The sequence below is a fragment of the Mustela lutreola genome, chromosome 3, assembly GCF_030435805.1.
Source record: "Mustela lutreola isolate mMusLut2 chromosome 3, mMusLut2.pri, whole genome shotgun sequence".
Taxonomy (NCBI): Eukaryota; Metazoa; Chordata; class Mammalia; order Carnivora; family Mustelidae; genus Mustela; species Mustela lutreola.
The window spans coordinates 168,293,084-168,314,207 of NC_081292.1; the positions used below are offsets into that span (position 1 = coordinate 168,293,084).

At 44.9% G+C, this 21,124-nt stretch overlaps 1 protein-coding gene across 2 annotated transcripts in view; it reads left to right on the top strand.

Moving 5' to 3' along the window:
- Positions 1 to 21,124, top strand: part of IQCA1 (IQ motif containing with AAA domain 1) — a 152,791-nt gene that overhangs the window by 33,671 nt on the left and 97,996 nt on the right. For both annotated transcript variants that reach the window (XM_059167631.1, XM_059167632.1), the window contains exon 6: positions 444 to 649. In XM_059167631.1, the coding sequence (XP_059023614.1) occupies positions 444 to 649 (206 nt within the window). The remainder of the gene's footprint in view (positions 1 to 443; positions 650 to 21,124) is intronic.

A 21,124-nucleotide genomic window follows, 5' to 3' on the forward strand; every position in this document is an offset into this window, starting at 1 on the left:
TCTTTAACAATAGAATAGATGTTTGCCGAGTCGATTTGGGGATAGTTTTTCTTGAAATCAGAGTACCCAAATTTTTCACCAGTCTTGCTTCAGGTTCTTTCTTCCTCTATATGCTTTGTTTTCCCATGAACCAAGAAGATTTGGAAACACTTTCAGGAGTTTGAACTGTATTTTCTTATTGTTTTCTTAGTTACGCCTTTTTCAAGCTAACTTCAACCCCCCAGATTCTGGGAAATGGTATAAAGTGATCTCCATCTTTCCTTTCCGTAGTGGTGAAATATTTCTTCAGATTTTCCTGCCACACTTGATTCTTTTGTTCCATGTATTTCTCACAGGCCTTGATAAGACAGCATCAAAGATATTGACATACTTTGTTAGCATCTGATGCCCTTCACCAGCACAATAACCTTTAAGATCTCAAACCTTTTTGCTTGTGTTTTCAGGATCCACCTCCTCTGTTTAACGAAGTCAGTGCTACAATAATCCAGGCTGAGAAGGTGAGCTCCCTGAGGAATGAGACGCAGGTAAAGCATGAGGAGAACTACAGGAAAGCCTTGGTTACAATCAAGAATGACCTGAAATTAATAGAGGGTCCAGACATCAAGGAGAACCTTCAAGACCAGATCCGACATTGGTTCATTGAATGCAGGTAAATGTGAGCCACACAGACATATATCCTGATGGCTCTTCTGCTGGGGTTGAGGCTGTGGGATGTTTTCAAGTACAAAAATATGTCCATATAGATTCATGGAATTTGGGGCTTCCTTTTGAGGAGTAAAATGTCAAGGCTAAGAATTCAAGAGCTAATTTTTTTTTTTATTATTTCTTTTCAGCGTAACCGTATTCATTGTTTTTGCACCACACCCAGTGCTCCATGCAATCCGTGCCCTCCCTAATACCCACCACTTGGTTCCCCCAACTTCCCACCCACCCCCACCCCTTCAAAACCCTCAGGTTGTTTTTCAGAATCCATAGTCTCTCATGGTTCACCTCCCCTTCCAATTTCCCTCAACTCCCTTCTCTCCATCTCCCCATGTCCTCCATGTTGTTATGCTCCACAAATAAGTGAAGCCATATGAAAAAAATTTTTTAATAAGATTGCTTTTTGTGCTGGTCTTGCTTTTTTAAAATAAGGTCCTTATAATGGGGCACCTGGGTGGCTCAGTCAGTTAAGCATCTGACTCTTGATTTCAGCTAAGCTCATGATGTTGGGGTCATGGGATTGAGCTCTGTGTTGGGCTTCACACTGGGCATGGCCTGCTGTAGATTCCCTTTCTTCCTCTCCCTCTACCCCTCGCATCCCCACTTGCACATATGTGCTCTCTTTCTCTTCCTAATATATATGTGTGTGTATATATATATAAAAAAATTGAAATATATATTTATATATATAAATGTTATTTTCAATATAAAAATATTTTCAATAACATTGAAAATATTCATTTAAATAAATGAACAAATAATAAGGTCCATATAATGCTCCTACAATCACATGGACTTGAACATCACAGGTGGATTTCATGGGCCAGATCTGTCTGGAAATCAAGGAGTCCAGGCACAAGTAGATTCTGCTGTCCTGCCCTCCAGGGTCTGTCCAGCCTCTCTACTTGGGTGACCCTTGAGATTCTCAATCACAGCTCAACTCTGTCAGAATTCTCTGAGACAGCTGCTTAACCTGTGAACTAATAGGGAGACCCTGGGCCTCCTTGAAATGGGTGGGTGGGTGGGTGGGTGGGTAGCAGTTCAGGGGACAGGGCCCCAGGCCTCCCTGCAGGAAGTGTCTTCTTGATTGAAATGTTATATGCTTTAAAGGTATTGGTTTTAAGAGAAGCACACACAGCAGCACAGACACCTGTGGAACACAGAAGTCTCTACATAGTGGAACAAACACTTTGTAGAAAACCTAGTTAAAGCAGTTTTAAAATCTATTTTATTTCAAGAGGGGGAGAAAATGAGGTGAGGTTGTAGTGATCAGTCCCGGGAGTCATGGAGGACAGACTTGGCCATCTGTTTCCTTTAATGGGCACCGTGCTGCTTCCCGTTGGGTCCAAGATGCTCAGACCCTCGCTTCAGTTAGTTCATCAGAACCAGAGAATTGAGCTGTCTGCAGCAGAAAATCAAACTTCGTCTCAAAAAATGACATTAAAAGATATTCATATCCATGGTAAACAGCCTAAGAGATGACCTCTGGTAACCTCACCCTTTGCTCCTCATAATGCCCCCCCCTTGAGTGGAATCTGGACCTAAAACTTTCCTTCTGAAGGAAAAGCAATGGCAGAAGGGATGGAGATGGAGTGTCACTGCCTTCTTGCCTGCCTCTCTAGCCCTATCTCTTGCTCTGTTTCTCACTGCTCTGAGAAAAATCAGTTGTGAGTTGACCAGGGGAAAGGCCCATGAGGGAAGGAAACAAAGGCCTCACTCCAGGAGCCTGGGAGACTTCTGCTCACAGCCATGGGTGACCTTGGATGTAGATTCTCCCCCAGGCAAGCCTTCAGATGAGACTGGAACCCGGCTAATACTTGGTCTGCAGCCTGGTGGGAGATCTTGAGTCAGGGACCCCCAGCACAGCCACACCTGGTCTCTCCCCATAGAAACAGTGACCACATAAACGTTTGCTGTTTCCAACCTGAAGTTCTGATGTAACGTGTTAGGCAGTGATAGATAATATGTATCAGTTACTTTTATAATGATTTAGAGACATTTCAGCCATCATAAATCCTCTTGTAGTAACTTTGTATGGGATCCCAATAATACTGAAGTTTTATAACAAACTTGATGAATGTTTGATATAGCAATTAATTGCTTTCAATTGAGGAGTTCTGTCCTTTGTTGTACAAATATAATTTTAAAATACTGATGATTTTTAAAAATTCAAAATTGCTTAAACTGCTGAGCTTTTCTTCTGGTATCTTATTTGTCAAGGGTATGTTATAGCAAAATGGGACATTTTCAGTAAAAAGATACTTATAGTGAAAAGTGAATTAAGCTATTAACAGAGAGGGAGGCATATATGTCCACATACATCCTTCTTTTTCCATCACATTCCTTCCTCTCCCCATTCTGGTGGTGGTTTCATGTGTATAGGGAGTCAGAACTTACCAATCTGTACACTTCATGTGTCTATGTATCAATTATACATCAATAAAGCTGTTAAAAATGTAATGGCATTGTATCAGCAAGGATATATGTGTTTTTAGCTTTTAAAAGGAGCATGTTTTTCTGTTATCCAAAAGTCAAAACCCAGTCTTCCCTTTGATAACCTTGTCCTTGGACTACCCACTCTCCTGCTCACAATCTAAGGAAAACTTAGCTTTGTCCATTGTAGGTAACTCAGTGTCTTCTGGTTTGAAATAGTCTCTTTCAGGTGAACTGTCTATTTTTAATATATTCGGAGTCCATTCAAATGCTTATCAGGAATGTTGGGCCACTTTTCTTCCCCTTATGGCATCTGACAACAAAGGGAGGTTAAATCCTAACTTCACCAGTTGGGGGCTGGACCAAGAGTGAATGACGTCTGAGCACATGCTGTTGCCCCTGCCTTGGCCAGTCATGCAGGCGTGAAGTTAGTTATTTGGTCCAACACAGGGTGGCCCACCTGGTCCTTGGGGGGCTTCCTTCCACAGCCTGTGATTTCTGCCACATGCCCCTAGTCACTGGGCACCCACAATCCTGGCCTCTTATTTCTGAGCACACACACCTTCACTGAGATGCCAGTTCCCTCAGAAACCCCACATCCCCCAGGAACTCCACATCTCCCAGGAGCACAGCCTCGGCATGAACAGGCTCCTTCCGACCCTCATCCACCAATACTGCCATCAGAACCCCACCATCTCCGTCCAGCAAGCTGCACGTCCAGGAAGACAAGCACGACCCAGATGTTCCTAGATCTTCTTCAGCCATTCTGGGGTTTCAACTGGGATCTCAGCATTCACCCCCTCCTTCATCAAGACCCCTACAGGGTGAGGCTCAAGGACACTGTTGGTGTCCCCACTCATCCACCTTCTTTGGCTTCCTCCCACCCCCTTCTGCCTCACTAACTTCTTGTTCAAGTTGAGACTCTTTAGGGTCCTTGAGGAGTCTCCTTCCAGAATTCCTCCCTGTCTCGTGCTTAAGTTCTGACTAGCCCTGCGCCCACCATTCCTGCCCCTGGAAGTTTGCATAATGATTAAGAGCAGAGGCTGGAGATCGCTGTGTAGCCTTGGGCAAGTTGTGTGGCTTCTCTGGGGGTCAGTTTCCCCATCTGTGCTATGAGGACCAGACTCGCCCCTACTCCATGGGGTTGCTAAGAAACACAGGATACTGAGACTTGTACACCAGGCCATGACTATTTCTACTGGCCAGTAGCCACCTGCTTGCTCAAGTGCCCCTCCCCCAGTCACACGGCAAGCCCCGGGGATGAGCCTGGTGCTGAGAAGTATGTGAATTCCATGAGTAAACAGTTATTCATGCAAGCCACGGTTCTGCAGCATTCCACTCTTATCCAATTACCTGATTGTGTCCAGAGGAAATATACCTGGGGCGATTTTGTACAATCATGGACATTTAGGTAGAAAGGCATAGTTTCAAAAGGATGGAGTCTTCTGATGAAATCACATAGGTTTATAATAAAATTCATTTTTACAGTGAGAAGGCTATGCCCCACGCTCCGTACCCTCAGTTACCAGGACCTTCCCTCCCCTCCTCTCAGGACTGTGGGGAATAAGTCTCCACAAATACGTCTACTATAAATGAAATGATGCTTTATGTTTTAAAGTCCAATTTACTGCTAGGCAACAAAACCAAGTTGAAAGCACTGTGTACAATTATAATCCCAAATAAACTGAAATCTATAAAATATACATACATACACACATACATTCATACACATATTTAACTCATTAAGTGTATGTTTGTATATGCATGGAAAATTTCTGGAATGATAACACTGGAAACTGTTAGCATGGCTACATCTAGGGACTAGCGTGGTAATGTTACTTTTTATTTTATATTCTGTGCTATTGGAAGTATTTTTTAACAAATATTATTTTCATGATAAAAAGCCTCATGAAAAATATACTAAAAAGCAAAGAAAGAGAGCAATCAATTTGGGATAATTCAAAATAAATATTGAGAATTTTAAAACCCTAATTTTCAAAAAGTAGGTTAATGCAATGCTTGCATAATACTCTTGGAAATCACCCTTTGATAAAAGAATTGGGAGACATGAGGCTGGCAGGAAATGTAAGTTGTGTTCCAGAAGGTTCATGGAGGACTTGGCAGGCCTTGGTGTCATCCTAGGAGGGGAACTTCCATTGTTCCAGGAGTTGTGGGCTCCTCTGGAGACCCAGCCCTCACTGGCTGGTCCCTTGAGAATTTTTCATCCTGATGCCACTGGCCTGATGGTTTGGAGGCTGGATTAGAGCAGCTCCCACGGGCGTGCTGGGCATCATTCACAAAAACATAAAGATTCCTCTTTTTTTAAGTGATGTAAGGTCAAGGGCAAATTTATTTTCATAATTGGGTCACACTTATCCAATTGATAAAAATCCTTTTCCTTGTTTTTTTAAATCAAAGACAAATAAAAAGCAAATACCGTCTTTTGAAACCTGAAACATGATTAGTCCTTGGGCTAAATTCCAATAGGACACAGGATGACAACTCGGAAAAGTTGCCAGAAGTAACAATTAATATAGGCTCCCACAATTTAGAATATGTATGCTGAGCTTGTTTAATCAGTCCTTACAGCTGCCAAATTGTACTCGGATTTGTTTTGTAAGTCAATTTTTAAATTACTTTAAAGGAATCCTGGTTTGCCAACATTAAAAGTAGCACTTGCTTATGTAGAAAATGCACAAAACAGGGAAGAGTATGGAGAGGAAAATTAAAATCACTCCTGACCTCAGCATGCTGAAGTTGCTACTGTAGAAGTTCTTGGTAAATTTCCTCCTTTTTTCTCTCACATATGTATTTCATTTCACTTTTATGACTTTTTAAAATTTTTCTAAAGTTAACCCTGGGTTCTCCCATGTCCTTAAAATATTTTCCAGAAGATGTTTTTAGTGATTGCTTAGCATTCTACAGCGTGGGTTTACTAGTGACTGAATTAATTACTTACTTTTTAATCTTTTGTCAAGTTGACAAAAGAAAAATGTTCTTGGTAATCTTTCCATTTACACCTGTCTTCTTATGGGGGGAGGGGCGTTATGGGGAACGTGAAACTCTTTTTTGGGTTTTGTCAGTCTGGCATCTCTTCTGTGAACCACCCTGCCCTGTATGTTTCGCTCTGTGATGTCATCCTTTTAAGTGGAGTCATCTTTCTAAGTCATCTTTTTAAGTCATCTTTCTAAAGTGGAGTCATCTATGTTACTGATACTAAAGCTGTTTGGGACATATTATTATAATAATGACTTCTCAGTTATCATTTGCCTTTGATTTTTTAGCTGACCGCTAAGAAAACTAGAAAGAGAGAGGAAGAAAGACACAGAAGGAGAGAAATCGCACAGCCGTTAAGAACCCAGTGCCCACTTTCTGTGCCCTGGGAGCCTCTGAGCCCCACCCTGGCCACCTGGACCAGGAAGTCACCACACCTGCCACCTGCGGTTGCTGAGGGTGGCTAATGAGATGATGCAGATGAAACACCTGGGCCCCATCAGTTTCTCTTTGAGGTTATGAATTTCATAGGTATTTTCCTATTTTAAATGAGATTTTCTCCAAATATCATTTCCTGTTATTATCTGTTGTATATTTTACTTATATTTTTTATTATAGAGGTATAGTTGACATAAAATGTCATATCAGTTTCAGTTGTGCAACATAGGGACTCGACAAGTTGGTACATTACACAACACTCATCATGACTGTAGTCCCCACCTGTCTCCACCCGTCCCCACTTGACGTTATTACAATACTACTGTGTTCTCCGGGCTGTGAGTTCTAATCTTATTTTTTTTTTTTTACTTTTATATTATATATATATATTTGCACCATCAGCTAAGTGAACTCTCAGGTTATTTCTAATAGTCCTTTAGCTGATTCCTTTGGATTTTCTTGAATATGCAGTCATGGTAAAAATGTGGCTGATTCTCTCTCCCTGTCCCTGGAGTTACTCTTCTGGCTCCTTCCCTCTGGGGAGGCTCCAGGCTGACACTTCCTCCTGTGGTGTGTTTCCCTTCACTTCACACTTTATTCACACCAGTGGCCAAGAATCTTCTGGATAATGAGGCAGTTGTGTTTCTTGGTCCTTTGTAGAGGCTAAACTATTCAGAATAGCTGTTTTTGTCAAATATTGCAATCTTGGAAACATGATTTCAGCTGGTGGGCGCTTCACTTGTTCATCAGAAGCACCAGCTCCCTCCACCCAATCTTCCATCCCTCCTCACACCCCTGGGACCCTGCTGAAAGGCGGGTGCCCGCTGCCCAAACTCACCACTGGCCTCCGTTGTAGTTAGAAACACTTGCTGACTGGATACATTTGGTGTGTATTCATCTAAAACAATAACAATAAAAATAACGGAGACTAACATTTATTGAGTGTTCATTCAGTCCCAGGAATTCCAAGTGCTTTACACATTAATTTAAACTATGCATTAATTTGCTATTGCTCCTATAACAAATGACACAAACTTAGTGGTTTCAAACCAATAGAAATTTATTTTCCCCCAGTTCTGGAAGTTGGAAATGTGTAGTCAAGGGTGTCATCAGGGCGGTTCCCCCACCCCCACCCCCGCACCCTCTCCCATCAGCTCTAAAGGAGAGTCTGTTTCTCACCTCTTGCAGCTTCCAGAAGTGGCTAGCATCCCTTGGCTCATGGTTGCGTCCCTTCAGTCTCCACTCTTCTATGTGTCCCTAATCTCTCTGTGCTCCTCTCTTGGGGGGGACTCCTATGATTGCTTTTAGTGCCCACCCAGATAACCCAGGATAATCCCCCTGTTTCGTGATCCTGAATTTAACCCCATTTACAAAGATCCTATTTCCATGTAAGAGAACATTTACAGGCTCCAGGGGTCAGGACCCAGCGCTTCGGGGAGCCACTATTCAGCAGACCACACGGCTCAACAGCTCTGAGATACGCACTCTCCTCCTTTTCACAGTAGCATTCTCGATGAAGGACAGAACCACACAGCTTTGTTCTAGAATAGTGCTTTACTCTAGACCTGCGCTATCCCGTCAGCCTTTCTATTTTGTCCAGCAGAGTAGCCTAAGCCACATGGGGCTTTTGAACACTTGCAAGGTAATTAGGGAGGATCTGAATGGTTAATCTTATTTTATTCTAATAAATTTAGATTGAAGTTGAGATAGCCACAAGTCACAAGTGACTACCATGTTGAAGAGCACTATCATGGGGACACTTGTCTTCAGAAAATATCTTGCTACAATTGCTATGTCTCCTGGCTTGGGATCCATCATAAACTGTCATTGATGTTTCAAAATCCTTCAGTAAGCTTTATTTTAAAGTGTCATCAAAGGTCTCAGAAGAGTCCCCTCCAGCGTCTCAGGGTTGTGAGAATGCTGAACCCCAGGGAGGCTGCCTGCTCACAGCCAGCCCTCAAGGGGGACTGTGGGCTCTGACCACCGAAGAACCGGCCCTCAGGCCACCTGAAAACCAGGGCTGACCACAGCCTTCGGGTCTTTGCAAATTGCAGATTGTCCTGTGACAGAGCATTGCCACTTCCTCCATATGTGGCAACTAGGCCCAAAGTGCAGCTCACCCCTCAGTACAGAGCGTAACACCCCAGATAGAGGGCTAGCTCTAGGATTGGCCCAGTGGTGCTTCTCAGATTTTAGCCAACTCCTTTTAATTCACACACTCTTAAGGAATCTGCAAGAGATGTAAATTACGTAGCCTTATTCCATTTTTTAAGCCAACATACAGTCCAGAGGGATGGTCAAGAGGAAAGGCTTGGGATGATTTTGGTCAGTGGGGTGGACATAGCTGGGAATGTAATGGACAGAGCCACTTTCTCTAATCTTACTGTGTGATCATATTCATGATGAACATATACTTTATAAATCAAACACACACAAGGGAGGTAGAGGTTGTGGACCCAGGCAACGTGGTTTCAACTCCCAGCTCTGAGACTTATGGGATGTGTGATCTTGAGCCAGTTATTTAACCTCTCTGGGCCTCCATTTCCTCATCTTAAAAAGAGAATCTTAATAACACCTAACTCACAGGTAGGATAAAATCGATTAGTTCATATAAAATCCTTGGAGACATATGTGTGTCACGTGTTACACCCTCCATAATTATGTCAAGCATTGAGAAAGGCCATCATTTTCTAGACACAAAATTTGCAGTTTCCATTCCCGGGTGTGGGAAATTTATAATCCCAGCTGTGAGCATCTTTTTGAAATGCTGCATTGGAAATCTCCGAAAGAGAGACTGGCTGGTGGTGGAGCAGAGAGAGGCAGGACTGTCAGGGCTGGGGGTAGGGAAAAAAGTTGAGGGGATAATAACAGGGCAGACAAACAAGAATTAGACAGCACGGAATGTGCTTCAGATCCCCAGGGCAGAGCAGTGACATGTCTACAGATCACCAGCAAATGTGCATTCTTTCTGGAAGAGGTCTTGGAATGCTTTGTTTGGGCAGCAGGAGCTTTGTTTGTTTGCTTGTTTCATTTTTAAAGTTAAGATATCATTGAAATGCAGTAAAATTTGTCCTTTTGTGCACCGTTTTGCAAGTTAAGCTTTGTCACTTTAAGGTGTGTGGACCCAAGGAGACTCTTCTCTTGCTCTCCCAGTTTATGGCAATCTGAGCTTCAGGAACTCACACTGGAGGAGATTCTAAAACTGGGGTGACCATGCTCACTGGCCAGCAGAGCCCCGGGCCATGAGCAGAAATTCGCTGAGGTTGTGTGGTTTGGATGGAAGCAGAAAGCCCATTCCCTGCTGGCATGGGAAAGTGGAGGGCTGTCCGGGTCTCGCCCCGATCTAGTCTTTAGTGGTCCCCTTCTGGATGTCCTAAACCCTCGGGGCCACACCAGCTTCCACCATGATTCATTCCTTCAGACGCGGGTCCATTTGTCTCGGCCTCTGTGGCTCTCCACTCTCCTACAGAAGAAACTGCACTAGGAGCTTCCTATGGGTGCTCTTCTGGGATCCCAGGGCTTAGAAAGTCTGCACCAGTGGCGCTCTCAGGGCCCGTGGCTCAGGAGAGGCAGGGCTGGAATTCATACTCAGGTCTCTGGATTTCAAAAACCACGATGGCCCCACACCCCTAAGTGTGTTTCCTTGCTCTGAGCCTTCCAGAAGCAGAAACCTTGTCCTGCGTGCAGTGTCATCCTGCAGGAAGAGCTAGGAGTTATGGGAGTCCACGGGGCTCATTCCATACCACCTGGAAACCCAGGGCTCTCCTTTCTGATTCCTTCTCTTTCCCCTCCTCCTAGACATCTGCACAGTGAGCATGGCAATGGTCCTGTGTAGGGAGAAGGCGGGAGAGGCACCGTGGGATTCTGGGGACCTGCCGTGCCCCAGTTATCTTACAGATTTCAGAGTGGGTTCAGAGAAGCAAGAAGTTGGCTAAAACCTAGGTATTTACTTGCAGAACTGAAACCCGGCGGTGTGAAGACTTGCAGAAACACAAACTTCTTATAAAACCAGAACTGGTTTCAGGGCAGGGTTCAGAACTGGGGCCTCTGAGGATTTTTCAAGACGTCAAGAAGAAATCACTAGAAAGTACATGGCAGACACCGTCTGGGTAGTAGGGCCCACAGCTGGTTCTTTCCTTTATACCCCTCCCCGGAGTTTCCCGCATGAAGCAGGAATAACTTCCAGAAGGGAATATAGAAGGGAAAGGGTTGGTCACACCCAGGGAGGTGAGTGAGAAGCTCTTTATTTCAAATTCTATCATCAGCAAAACAGCACAGCTGAGGTCTAGAGAGGAGATGGGAACACATGTAGGTTGCTCAGACCAGGAGGTGAATAACATTTCTGCCATCTGTTTTGGTGGAAAGTACATCCGGGTGAGCACAGGACGTAAGAAGAGGTGGGACGAGAAATTAAGTGCGCGGCTCGACCAATCGAGGCCTGGGGGACAGATGCACCCCCTGCGTGAAATCACGTGCATTGTGCCAGCCGTCATGCTAAATCAGCCAGGGGCTCTCGAGCTCTCATGCTCCGTCCAGGTGCCAAGTCCTGTTAAAAGACAGGCCCTGAGGCTCTTTTGTGAATGCAGCAGACAGACACCCTTTCTGTGGGCTGGGGACGACTCCGGCTTATAGACCCAGCTCCCACTGCACCCTCCACTCTGCGATGCTTCTGTGTCTGTTCCGTGAGACCACAAGCTTTGGGGGTGGGGGGACAGTGATGTCTTGCTCTGGTCCTTTCCCAGCCAAGCACAGGGCCTGGGATTCAGCAGATGGAATACGTGAATCGAGCTGAGCTCAGGGGCAGGGAATACCCAAATGTCTAACTAAATATTGTCACTAATATGGGGCCAGACTGCGGGGCGGGGGGTGGGGCTCATACTGGAGGCTGCGTCAGAATTAGCTGGAAAGCCTGTTGGAACACAGGTTGCTGGACCTCATCTCCAGAAGGACTTGGGTGGGAACTGAGAGCCTGCATTTTCTTTTTTAATTTTAATCACCTCCTAGTCTTTTTACTTTATTACTGTGTCTGTGTGTGTGTGTGTGTGTGTGTGCGCGCGCGCGCGCCCTTGCGCGCCCGCGCACATGCACCCACACCACTAAAAACCCTTAAGATAGAATCTACCGTCTTAGCTAACCTTTAAGTATACAATGCGGCATTGTTAACCGTAAGCATACAGCTAGACCTACAAGAAGTGCTGGTCTATAGACCCAAACTTTGTACCCTTTGACTAATAGCCACCCCGCTCCTCCCTAACCCCTCCCCTGACAACCACCATTCAACGCTCACAGGAATTCCCTTCACCTGTGACACCAGCTGTGTGCATTTTCCACACGTGGAGCACTTTTCCTCACCACCAGCCAGGTTCCCCATAACTCAGCATAGCTTAGACGCAACCCAAAGACCACACCGGACCCCAAAGACCGAGGGCCAGGTCCTACAAGACCGCTTCTGCTGCAGATGTCTGTCACGGGTCTCGGGCTGTCCCCTTTACTTCTGATTGATTAGCTCTAAGTTGAGGTTCCCACGACTCCGGCCTTGGGTTCAATGATCTGCTAAAAGGGCTCACAGAACTCAGGGAAATGCATGTCTATAATGAAAGGAGACAGGTGACCATTGAATGGAAGAGATGCAGAGGGTGAGGTGTGGGGAAGGGGAGGCCCCCAGCCCCCAAGCGTGTTCACCAACCTGGAATATCTCCAAACCCCATGCTTTGGGGATGTTCACAGAGACTTCATCATGCAGGCATGACTGATCATTAACTCAGTTTCCATCCTTTCTCTACTTTCTGGGGAGCAGAGAGTGGGACTGAAAGTTCCAAGCTTAGCATGGCTCCATCTTCCTCAGGGTGAGCCCCCTATTCAGCTACCCACCAGACATCGTTTCAGTGGAACAAAAGATGCTCCTATCACCCAGGGATTTACGAGCCCCTGTGTGAGGAAGTGGGGTCAAAGAATAATTACTAGAAAAAAGGATGGTCCTGGTGCTCCGATCACTCAGAAAATGACAAGGGTTTTAGGAGTCTGTGCAAGGAACTAAGGGCAGACACATATATATATTTCTATTACTTTAGCGTGCCCCCCACACACATTGGACCTTAGTATATCCTTGTTTGAGAAATGTCTTTTCAGTTCCTTTGCCCATTTTTTAATCAGGTTTTTTTTTTTTTTATATTGGGTTTTTGGAGTTCCTCATATATTTTAGATGTCAACCCTTTGTCAGATATATAGCTCGCAAATATTTTCTCCCATTTTATCGGTTGCATTTTCATGTTGTTGACTCTTCCCTTTGCTATACAAAAGCTTTTTAGTTTAATACAATCCCACTTGTCTAGTTTTGCTTTTATTGCCTGCGTTTTTGGTGTAGACTTTGAGTTTCTAACGAGCTCTGGGTGATGTTGAAGTCCCTGCCCCGGGACTGTACTTGGAGTAGCCCTGGGCCCGAATTATGGTCACACTGGTCACCCCGTCTAGAGAAGGGAACTATGTAGGAAATCACCTGAAGGAGGGGCAGAGCACTACTGAAAAAATTAAAACCAGTATTATCCCTGGAAAGTGAAAGCCCGCAAGTCTACCGACTGAGGTCACTAACTTCGAAAGCCAGATGACTTTGGAGCCATCCACTTTCCAGTGCTTACTCACCATAACCAAGGACAGACTAAGTGTTCCTTGGATAGAGCGCCCTTTGGTTTGATTTAGCTCACTTTTACTTTCTATGTCCTATGGTGACATGTGTCAACATGTATGTGTTGTTTCAGATGGAAATCATCTTGACTTTGTGCTTCACAAATCTGTATTTGCCACTTAACCAAGCAAGGTCAGAGAATCTTTAGAATTAACCTTTATGCCCTAATGCTGCCCTTTTCTAGAATTTGTTCTGCTGCGGTCCGTAACCGATTGCTTATTTTTAAAAAGTGGCACCTAAGAAATGAGTTGAGAGCATATGCATCTGTTCTGCTAACTTACACTTTTGCTCCTACAACTACCTTCCGAGGCTTTCTGGAGTCTTGGGATAGACAAGAGAATGCCTGACTCCTTAAATGAGGAAGGGTTGGCGGGTGAACAACGCTGGGGTTCTGAAGTAGGAGTACGTGGACAGAAACTGGTGACTGCCTATTTGAATGGGAAATCTCGGCTTTCCTTCCTAGAGTGCTTTGCTCGTGCCTAGGTAACCATTTCTCTTTACAAAAAAATATTTAAGCCAGAAAAGTGAAAATAAGCTGTATATGTCATCTTCTCAACTGAAGAGTAATCAAAATAGTAAATTACGTGATCACTAATATATTGTTTCTTTTGCTCAAATAAGAATGGACAGAGGGGGATGCATGGGTGGCTTAGTTGGTTAAGCGGCTGCCTTTGGCTCAGGTCGTGATCTCAGGGTCCTGGGATTGAGTCCAGCACCGGGCTCCTTGCTCAGCAGGGAGCCTGCTTCTCTCTCTGCCTCTGCCTGCCACTTTGCCTGCTTGTGCTTTCTCTCTCTCTCTCTCTGACAAATAAATAAATTTAAAAAAAAAAAAAAAAGAATGGGCAGGGGGTAGGGCAGGAAGCTTCCCATAGGATTCAAGCATGAGCAAAGGTATTACTTTCGAATCAAGAAGGAAGTTTCCATCTTGAGTGATAACTGCTTATAATATCCCACTAATAAGTAGAAACATCAATGAATAAATCAGATTCTGTGATGTGCCACTATGAAACTGCCTTGCTTTGCACACTCCTTTTTCCTCCTCTCCTTTGAGAAATGGTGAACCCCTCAGTTTCCCAAGGAGGGCGATGGTAATTAAGTCCATGTGCAGCCAATTGCCTTTATTGAGTGTAAGTGAATTTATAGGCAGCAAGTGACACTTCTGGAGGCTTCTGTGCAGTGGCACAAGCTGCTTTCTTTAGAACACGGGAGAAATTTATGAGCCTGCTGACATTAATGGAGGTAACTGGATGACTTGGGGGGGGTGGGCGGCCGGAAGCCCCTTCATCCATATATTTTTCATACTTGATGAAACACAGATAAATCTCTGTCCTGGGAGTCTGAAATGGTGGGACCCACTGAAGCCCAGTGTCAGACCTCAAGGGAAATATTTATCATTTTAGTAGTTCTGCTTTCTAAATCACTGCAAACTCTGGGGCTGGTCATTTTCATGTTTGTGCAAGACTTTTTGACAATATGCATAAATTTTTAATAGGCCTTCACTTTACCAAGGGTTCTGTACCTCACATTCGCTAACTGGAAGATATAATAAGGCACGGGTGTTTTTCTCCTTAAGTTTTCTCCATAAAAGCATACAAAGTCAGATGGCTACATCAAATATATTTTTCTAAGAAAGTAACAATCATGGAGTCGATTCTGTAAGAAACGAACGTTGCCTTTCCTTTCCCACTTCCGTCACAAATAAATTATAGAGTTTCTAAAGCTGAAAGGAACTTTAGAAATGGTCTAAGAGGCACACCATACTTATTTTATAACAACTAAAGTCATAAACCTAGTTCAGCTACACCGTGTGGCTGAGGAAAGAGAAGAGGTCCTACCATGATGAAATGATGAAGTGCGTTGCTGGGCCTCACAGCTAACGGGCACAGCAGCCTGGCTTCCTTCATTTCCAGGAAACTATCTTTGCCATGCCTCTAGCCACCAGATGCTGCTTTACTGTGTCTAAAGCTTTATTTTACGTTTTTATTACTGGAACCTCAACCGACCGTTGCTTCCCGTCACCATCAGCTCAGTCCACATGGGTCCCGAAGGTTCTGGAGTTGCTCTGGGTCGGATTCTTCGTGGGCAAGTCCCTGAAACTTGCCAAGTCCCAGTTTTCTCTGAAAACCACTGACAAAAAATAAGAGTACCTACCTTGTAGGACCGTTGGAAGCAGTACACAGACGATGGTATCAAGTTCCAGGCACGTAAGTGTTAATGACTACACTACTATGGAAGGTTCTTTACAACTCATTTCACTACTTTTACCAGATCCGGTTACCCAGAAATGACACTGCATTTTCAATGACTAGAGGTTTTCACCTATAGTGAACGATTAGGGTACAGGGATGATTAGCAGCAGCCAACATGGGGCATGGACCTGTCAGCTGGGGGCCGAGGACATCGCCCTTTCCCGCTGGAAAGGCCATCAAACTTGAAGTAGTCTCCTCTGGTTCCATGAAATCATCAGCTTTGCCCAGCACATGCCCCATCTTGAGGCTGACTTTGGTTACATCATAGAGTGCAATCATCTGAAACAAGAGGGGGAAAAAAATCCTGGACAGGAAGAGCTGATAGAAGCTACCCCAGCGGGCTCCCTGCCCCCCTGTTCTATCCCACCTCAACAGCCGGAGTCACAGGACCCAGGCCTGCCTTCCCAAACCTTCTGTCTCCCTGGCAATCTCATCTGGGCACATGGTTTCCATCCCATCCAGGCTTCATTGACTCACAAATGTGAGTCCTCAGCCCCAAAAGACATGGAGATACGGGTATCCAGGCGACTTCCTAGGCTCCACATGTCCAGACCCTCATTCCCTCAAAGCTTCGCCCACACAGCCTTCCCCATCCCAACAGATGGAGAACCCACCCTGCCAGTCTCTTAGCTGTGACCAGGACACCTCTCCTCTCTGCCCAACTTCTAGTCCATCAGAAAATTCCGTTGGCTTTGCCTTCAGAATATGCCCCAAACCCACCCCCTTTTCAGCCTCCATCTTCACTGCCACTGGGTCTGGTGTGTGTCACACCAGCCCCAACCTAGACTGCATGGCCTCCTAACTCATCCCTGCAATCCCCCTTGCCCCCCCAAGATCTGTTTCAGCATGACAGCATTCACTGTCTACTGCTGCTAACGGATTACTCCTGCTCACAAACTTAGAGGCTGGAAACCACACCCATTGAGGGGCTCACCACCATAATGGATCAGGAGTCTGGGCTTGGCTGGAGCCTCTGTTCAGGGGCCCAACAAGGCTGCAGACAAGGTGTTCAAGCCCTGTGGCTGCCGGCAGCGCGCATTTCCTCGTGGGCCACCATTCCAAGAGCCTCAGTGCTCCCTGGACATTGGCTGGAGTCACCCCCAGGTCCTGGCTAGGTGCGCCTCCTGGTCTGGCAGCGGGCCCCATCAATGCCAGCAAGGGAGAGAATCTGGGAGCAAGGTGGCAATTAAAACCGCATAGAACAATCAGAGAACAATCAGAGAAGTGACATCCGGTCACTGTGCTTGCTGTGTTCTGTTGGTTACAAGCCAGCCACCAAGTCCCACCCACACTCAAGGGGAAGGAAACACACAGTGGCATGAACACAGGCACTGCATACAGTCTGTTCACCACAGAGAGGAAGAAACATCCTTTAAAACCCTCAGGAGGGTCATGACCCAGCAGCAGCTTCCTTCGCACTCCTGGCCTCACTGTCCTGCGGCATTGACCCCGACCTGCAGCTCCCAGATGCCCAGATCAGACCACAGACACCTCCCTCCCCAGAGCAGGTGCTGTGAGGACTCCACGGGAGCCCCCGCCCCAGGAATTCTCGCTCCCAGACCTGTCCCAGCAGGATCTGGGAGAAAGGAAATTAGAGGCATGCAATTATGGTGCTGATTCCTCATTCTGTAGGATTTTTTAAAACATCACAAGTCATGATTTTCTTGTTGTCCATTTTCAACCTGTTTGTGTTTTGACTTTTGTCTCTGGCTCAGTTGTTATTTCAAAGAGTACTTTTAGATTTCTAAGTGGCTTGAAATCAGACCGCAAGTGTTTATTCCCACAAACAAAAAATTAAGTGGTAGGAAAATTCAATATTATGTATACCCATAAAAGCAATATGATCATCTCAGCTCATTCAGAGAAACCATTTCATAGCATCAATACCTACTTCTGATTTTAAAATTTAAAAATGGAAGGGCAAGGACAAATTCCTGGCATAATGAAGTGTAGGCTGAATAAAAACAAAGACCTTTGTATCTTCTGTTTGTTGTTTTCTCCCAGTGCCTAGAACAGTGTCTGGCACATAGTAGATCCTCAATAAATAAGCTCCAAATCGGTGAATAAATAAGTAAATGAATGAATGAAACATCCAGTATTCTTTAAAACAAAAGAATGAAGAAACACTGTAGGCTTTCCCATGAAAGGAAAGGACCATATGGATGACTTCTGCCCCTAATAATAATCTGTGCCATCCTAGAAATTGTTTTCAGTAGGATGACATGAGAAAGAAATGAGAATAAATATTTTTTTAAAGTGACAAAATGTATTTCTTTAAATCGATGATAGACTAAAGATGAAAGAAAAATTCCATAAATGTTAAAAGGAGGGAATGAAATGAGACTTGAATAAGTGGCCACATAGGCCACTTTCCTGGTTAAATGGAAAAAGGACACGACTGCTCTAGGTAATTTATAGAGAGGCTGCTATTCCAATCACGATCTAACGGGGTTATTTACTGAACTGGAAAACATGATTATTGAAACCATTAGGATTAACACAGGAAGAGAAGAAGAACAGGAAGGACAAAGGGCATTGTGTTTCCAAGTATATTATAAAGAAAAATAAGATAAGTGTATTATACTGATATGAAAGCATAAAAACATAGATTAGTAGAGCCAAGCCGAGAGCCCAGGCATTGACAGACAGATGGAAATAAATAGTGTGTGATGAGTTAAGTAAAAAGTCATGGGAATACAAACAACATAGTTGCAATAATTGGATTGATTTAACTATTAAGGTCAAAAAGGGATAGAAAGCAGGATGGAGAATTTAGCCCTCCTAGACACAGGTCACAATTTTCTAACAGAAACAAAAATATTGTCAGAGAAAATTGGACTGACAATTCACAAAGTCTGTATAAATCGACCCCCAAAATAAGACATAAAAGGAAACCAACCAAATATGACATTTGTTTTTATTGGAATTTATTTTAGCTTATTATTTTATTTAATTATCAACATAATTCCCATATACTATAGCAAGGAGTACAATACTAAAACAAACAGGGAAGAGCTTCTTGGCCTTCCTCCCTCCAACCCCACAGCTGTGGGTGACTCCAGCTCACCACACTGTGTCTCTGTTGACTGCTCTCCACACACCTGCAGACAGAAACACACACCCATGAGGCTCTCTTCCTCCCTCTTCCTTCTATAACACACACCGCTTCCCAGCCTGTTCTTTCTCCTTGATATTCTACCATTAACATCCCCGCTATTCCTATAGAGCAGATTCGTCTTTGCAAGGGCTGAATTTATTCATCCATACAAGTGTTTACGAAGTGCCCGCAGTGAACAGGTAAAGAAGAACAGATGAAGTCAGGTCCAGAAGCTGAGTCCCACCGCGAGGCTTTACCATGGTTATAGATCAGTTCCCCAGTGGGTGATAATTTGTGGGATTTTATTACAGATTTCATTATTTACAGTTTTTGCTAGTACAAATGGCACATCACAGAGTACCTCTGCTTTCATTTCTGTGAAGAGTCATCACAGAGGAACCGTTGGGGCAAACAACGTGGGAAGTGTTTAGAGCACACATGACAGCAATAGTAGTAGGAATCCCTTATCTAAGGGATCATTCAAACACAGTGAGTGATTGTGATGAGCAGGGGCACCCTGGGCATCCAGGCAGAAGTCCAAGCTGGAATCCAGGCTCTTCCCGTAAGGAACCATTTGCCTTAGGATAAATCACTTAAACCCTCGAGTGTCCAAATGTCCTCCTTTGCAAAATGGAGAGAAATGCTCATCTCGCAGAATTTCTTTAAGGAGAAAATGAGAAGGTACCTTGGGAAAGGCATGTGTGAAAATGCGTTGTAAACATTCGTGCAACAAGCATATGAGCTGTTAGAATTTCTGCTACATTGAGTGGATCCAAGAAATGAGGAGACACACATGCACGGGGTGCGGAGCAAAGTGTCAACCTCACTAGCAGCCAAAGAAACTCAAATCCACATCTGGCTTCTGTTTTACACTCCCAACGGGTCACAACCCATCAAGGCAATATGATGAAGGCATCAGAGGAAGGAGAGAGCTAACCTATTGGCGCAACCGTTGAACGGTTCTCCAGAGAAGCCGGTTGGAGACGGGGCTTCCCCACGGGAGGAGCGGCCAGAGTCAGGGTCGGGTCTCTTTTCTCGGCTCTTCACCCAGGGCTTTCGATCAGCAGCAGCTCTCTGGAGATCTTCAGGAGAACCAACATACAGCCAGGAGGGGAGCGTGCCCCATGCCCTGGGGTAATCTCATGGATAAAATTTAGCATGAGGAAATACTTAAAAGAATATTTGTAAGATCTGTCAGTACACATTCTGTGGTTATTTCAGGTATGGAAATAATCACCCCAATGTCCTGGAACAGAAACTGAGACAACAGCTCATTGATCACATTTTCTCAACACACTGGGCTCCCGGCTGACAGATCTTTTTTCCTTTTTTCATTTCCTGGTGCGGGAAGAGGGAGCCACATGGCATGTTTGGGTGTGAATTCTCTTCTTTTGGGGGGTGACCAGGGGGCTTTTCCCAGTGCACTGCCATCACCCCTGTCCTCCCCGCTGCCATCATACTGCTTGCTCGCCAGGGGCGGGGGGTTGTACCGAATTGTAACTCTTCCATTGAAGATCAGGAAACACGGGCATCCTGTGGGAAACCTCTGACTTTCCCAAACAGGTGGGTGCAGTTAGCAGGAGATGCCCAAGTGAAACGTGAACTTGGGTGACCTGAACTTGGTCAGATCAGGGCATGGGAACTCCAGACAGGCCAGGTTGGCCCTTCAGCATCCAAGACGCAGTTCTGTGCCCCAGTTCCAGCCCCTGCCTCCAGACTTTGGTGCCCTGGTGGAAACAAATTTCAGGCACAATAAGGAAAGGACAATACCATTGCCTCAGCCATCCAGATATCGGGCAAATGCTATTTGTACAAAGTGAAATATAGGCTACTTCCCACCTCCCACTGTGGAGATGGAGAGTGGGCAGGAAGGGCCACTGGTCTCTGGGGAGAATGGCAGCTTGGGTTTCATGTGCCTCAGGCTGGAGTTCCTCTTAGCCGTATCTGTAGGGCCCCAGACAGGGACTGGAAGAGAAATCACCAACCAAGGATTGGAGTGGGAGTGGGGGAGAACCAAGTGAGAATAGGTTAGGACCAAACAGTGGGATCGTTTGACACCTATGAAACCTACACGGAAGCTCAGTCAGGGGTGAGCAGGTGTGATGGGTGCAGACCTCACTTAGGATCCAAGAGGTTGGAGGCCGTTACCCTAAATAACTCTGATCATGCAGTAGAGAGTCAAGAACCAGATTGATAGGAGAAACTGGAAGGAAGGTCAGACCACCACAGCTGTCCAACTCTGGAACAACTAGAATGTATCATCCCCCAGAAGATTAATTCTCTGGCAGGGATGGGGACCTGGTGGCTCCTCAGCTTCCTTCTTTTGTACTATTCCTGGAGTAGTCCAGATTGAGCTATGCAGGTGTCATTTGTTTTTGAAAACTGTAAGACAGTCCCTAGAGTTTGATCCATAATATATTCACCTCCAATGTTGGTGTTCAAATCTTTCTAAGTACTTTTAAGGAGAAGATTTAATATACCAGCTTAAAAAAAAAAAAAAAAAAAAAAAAAAGACTGTCTTTTGGAAAT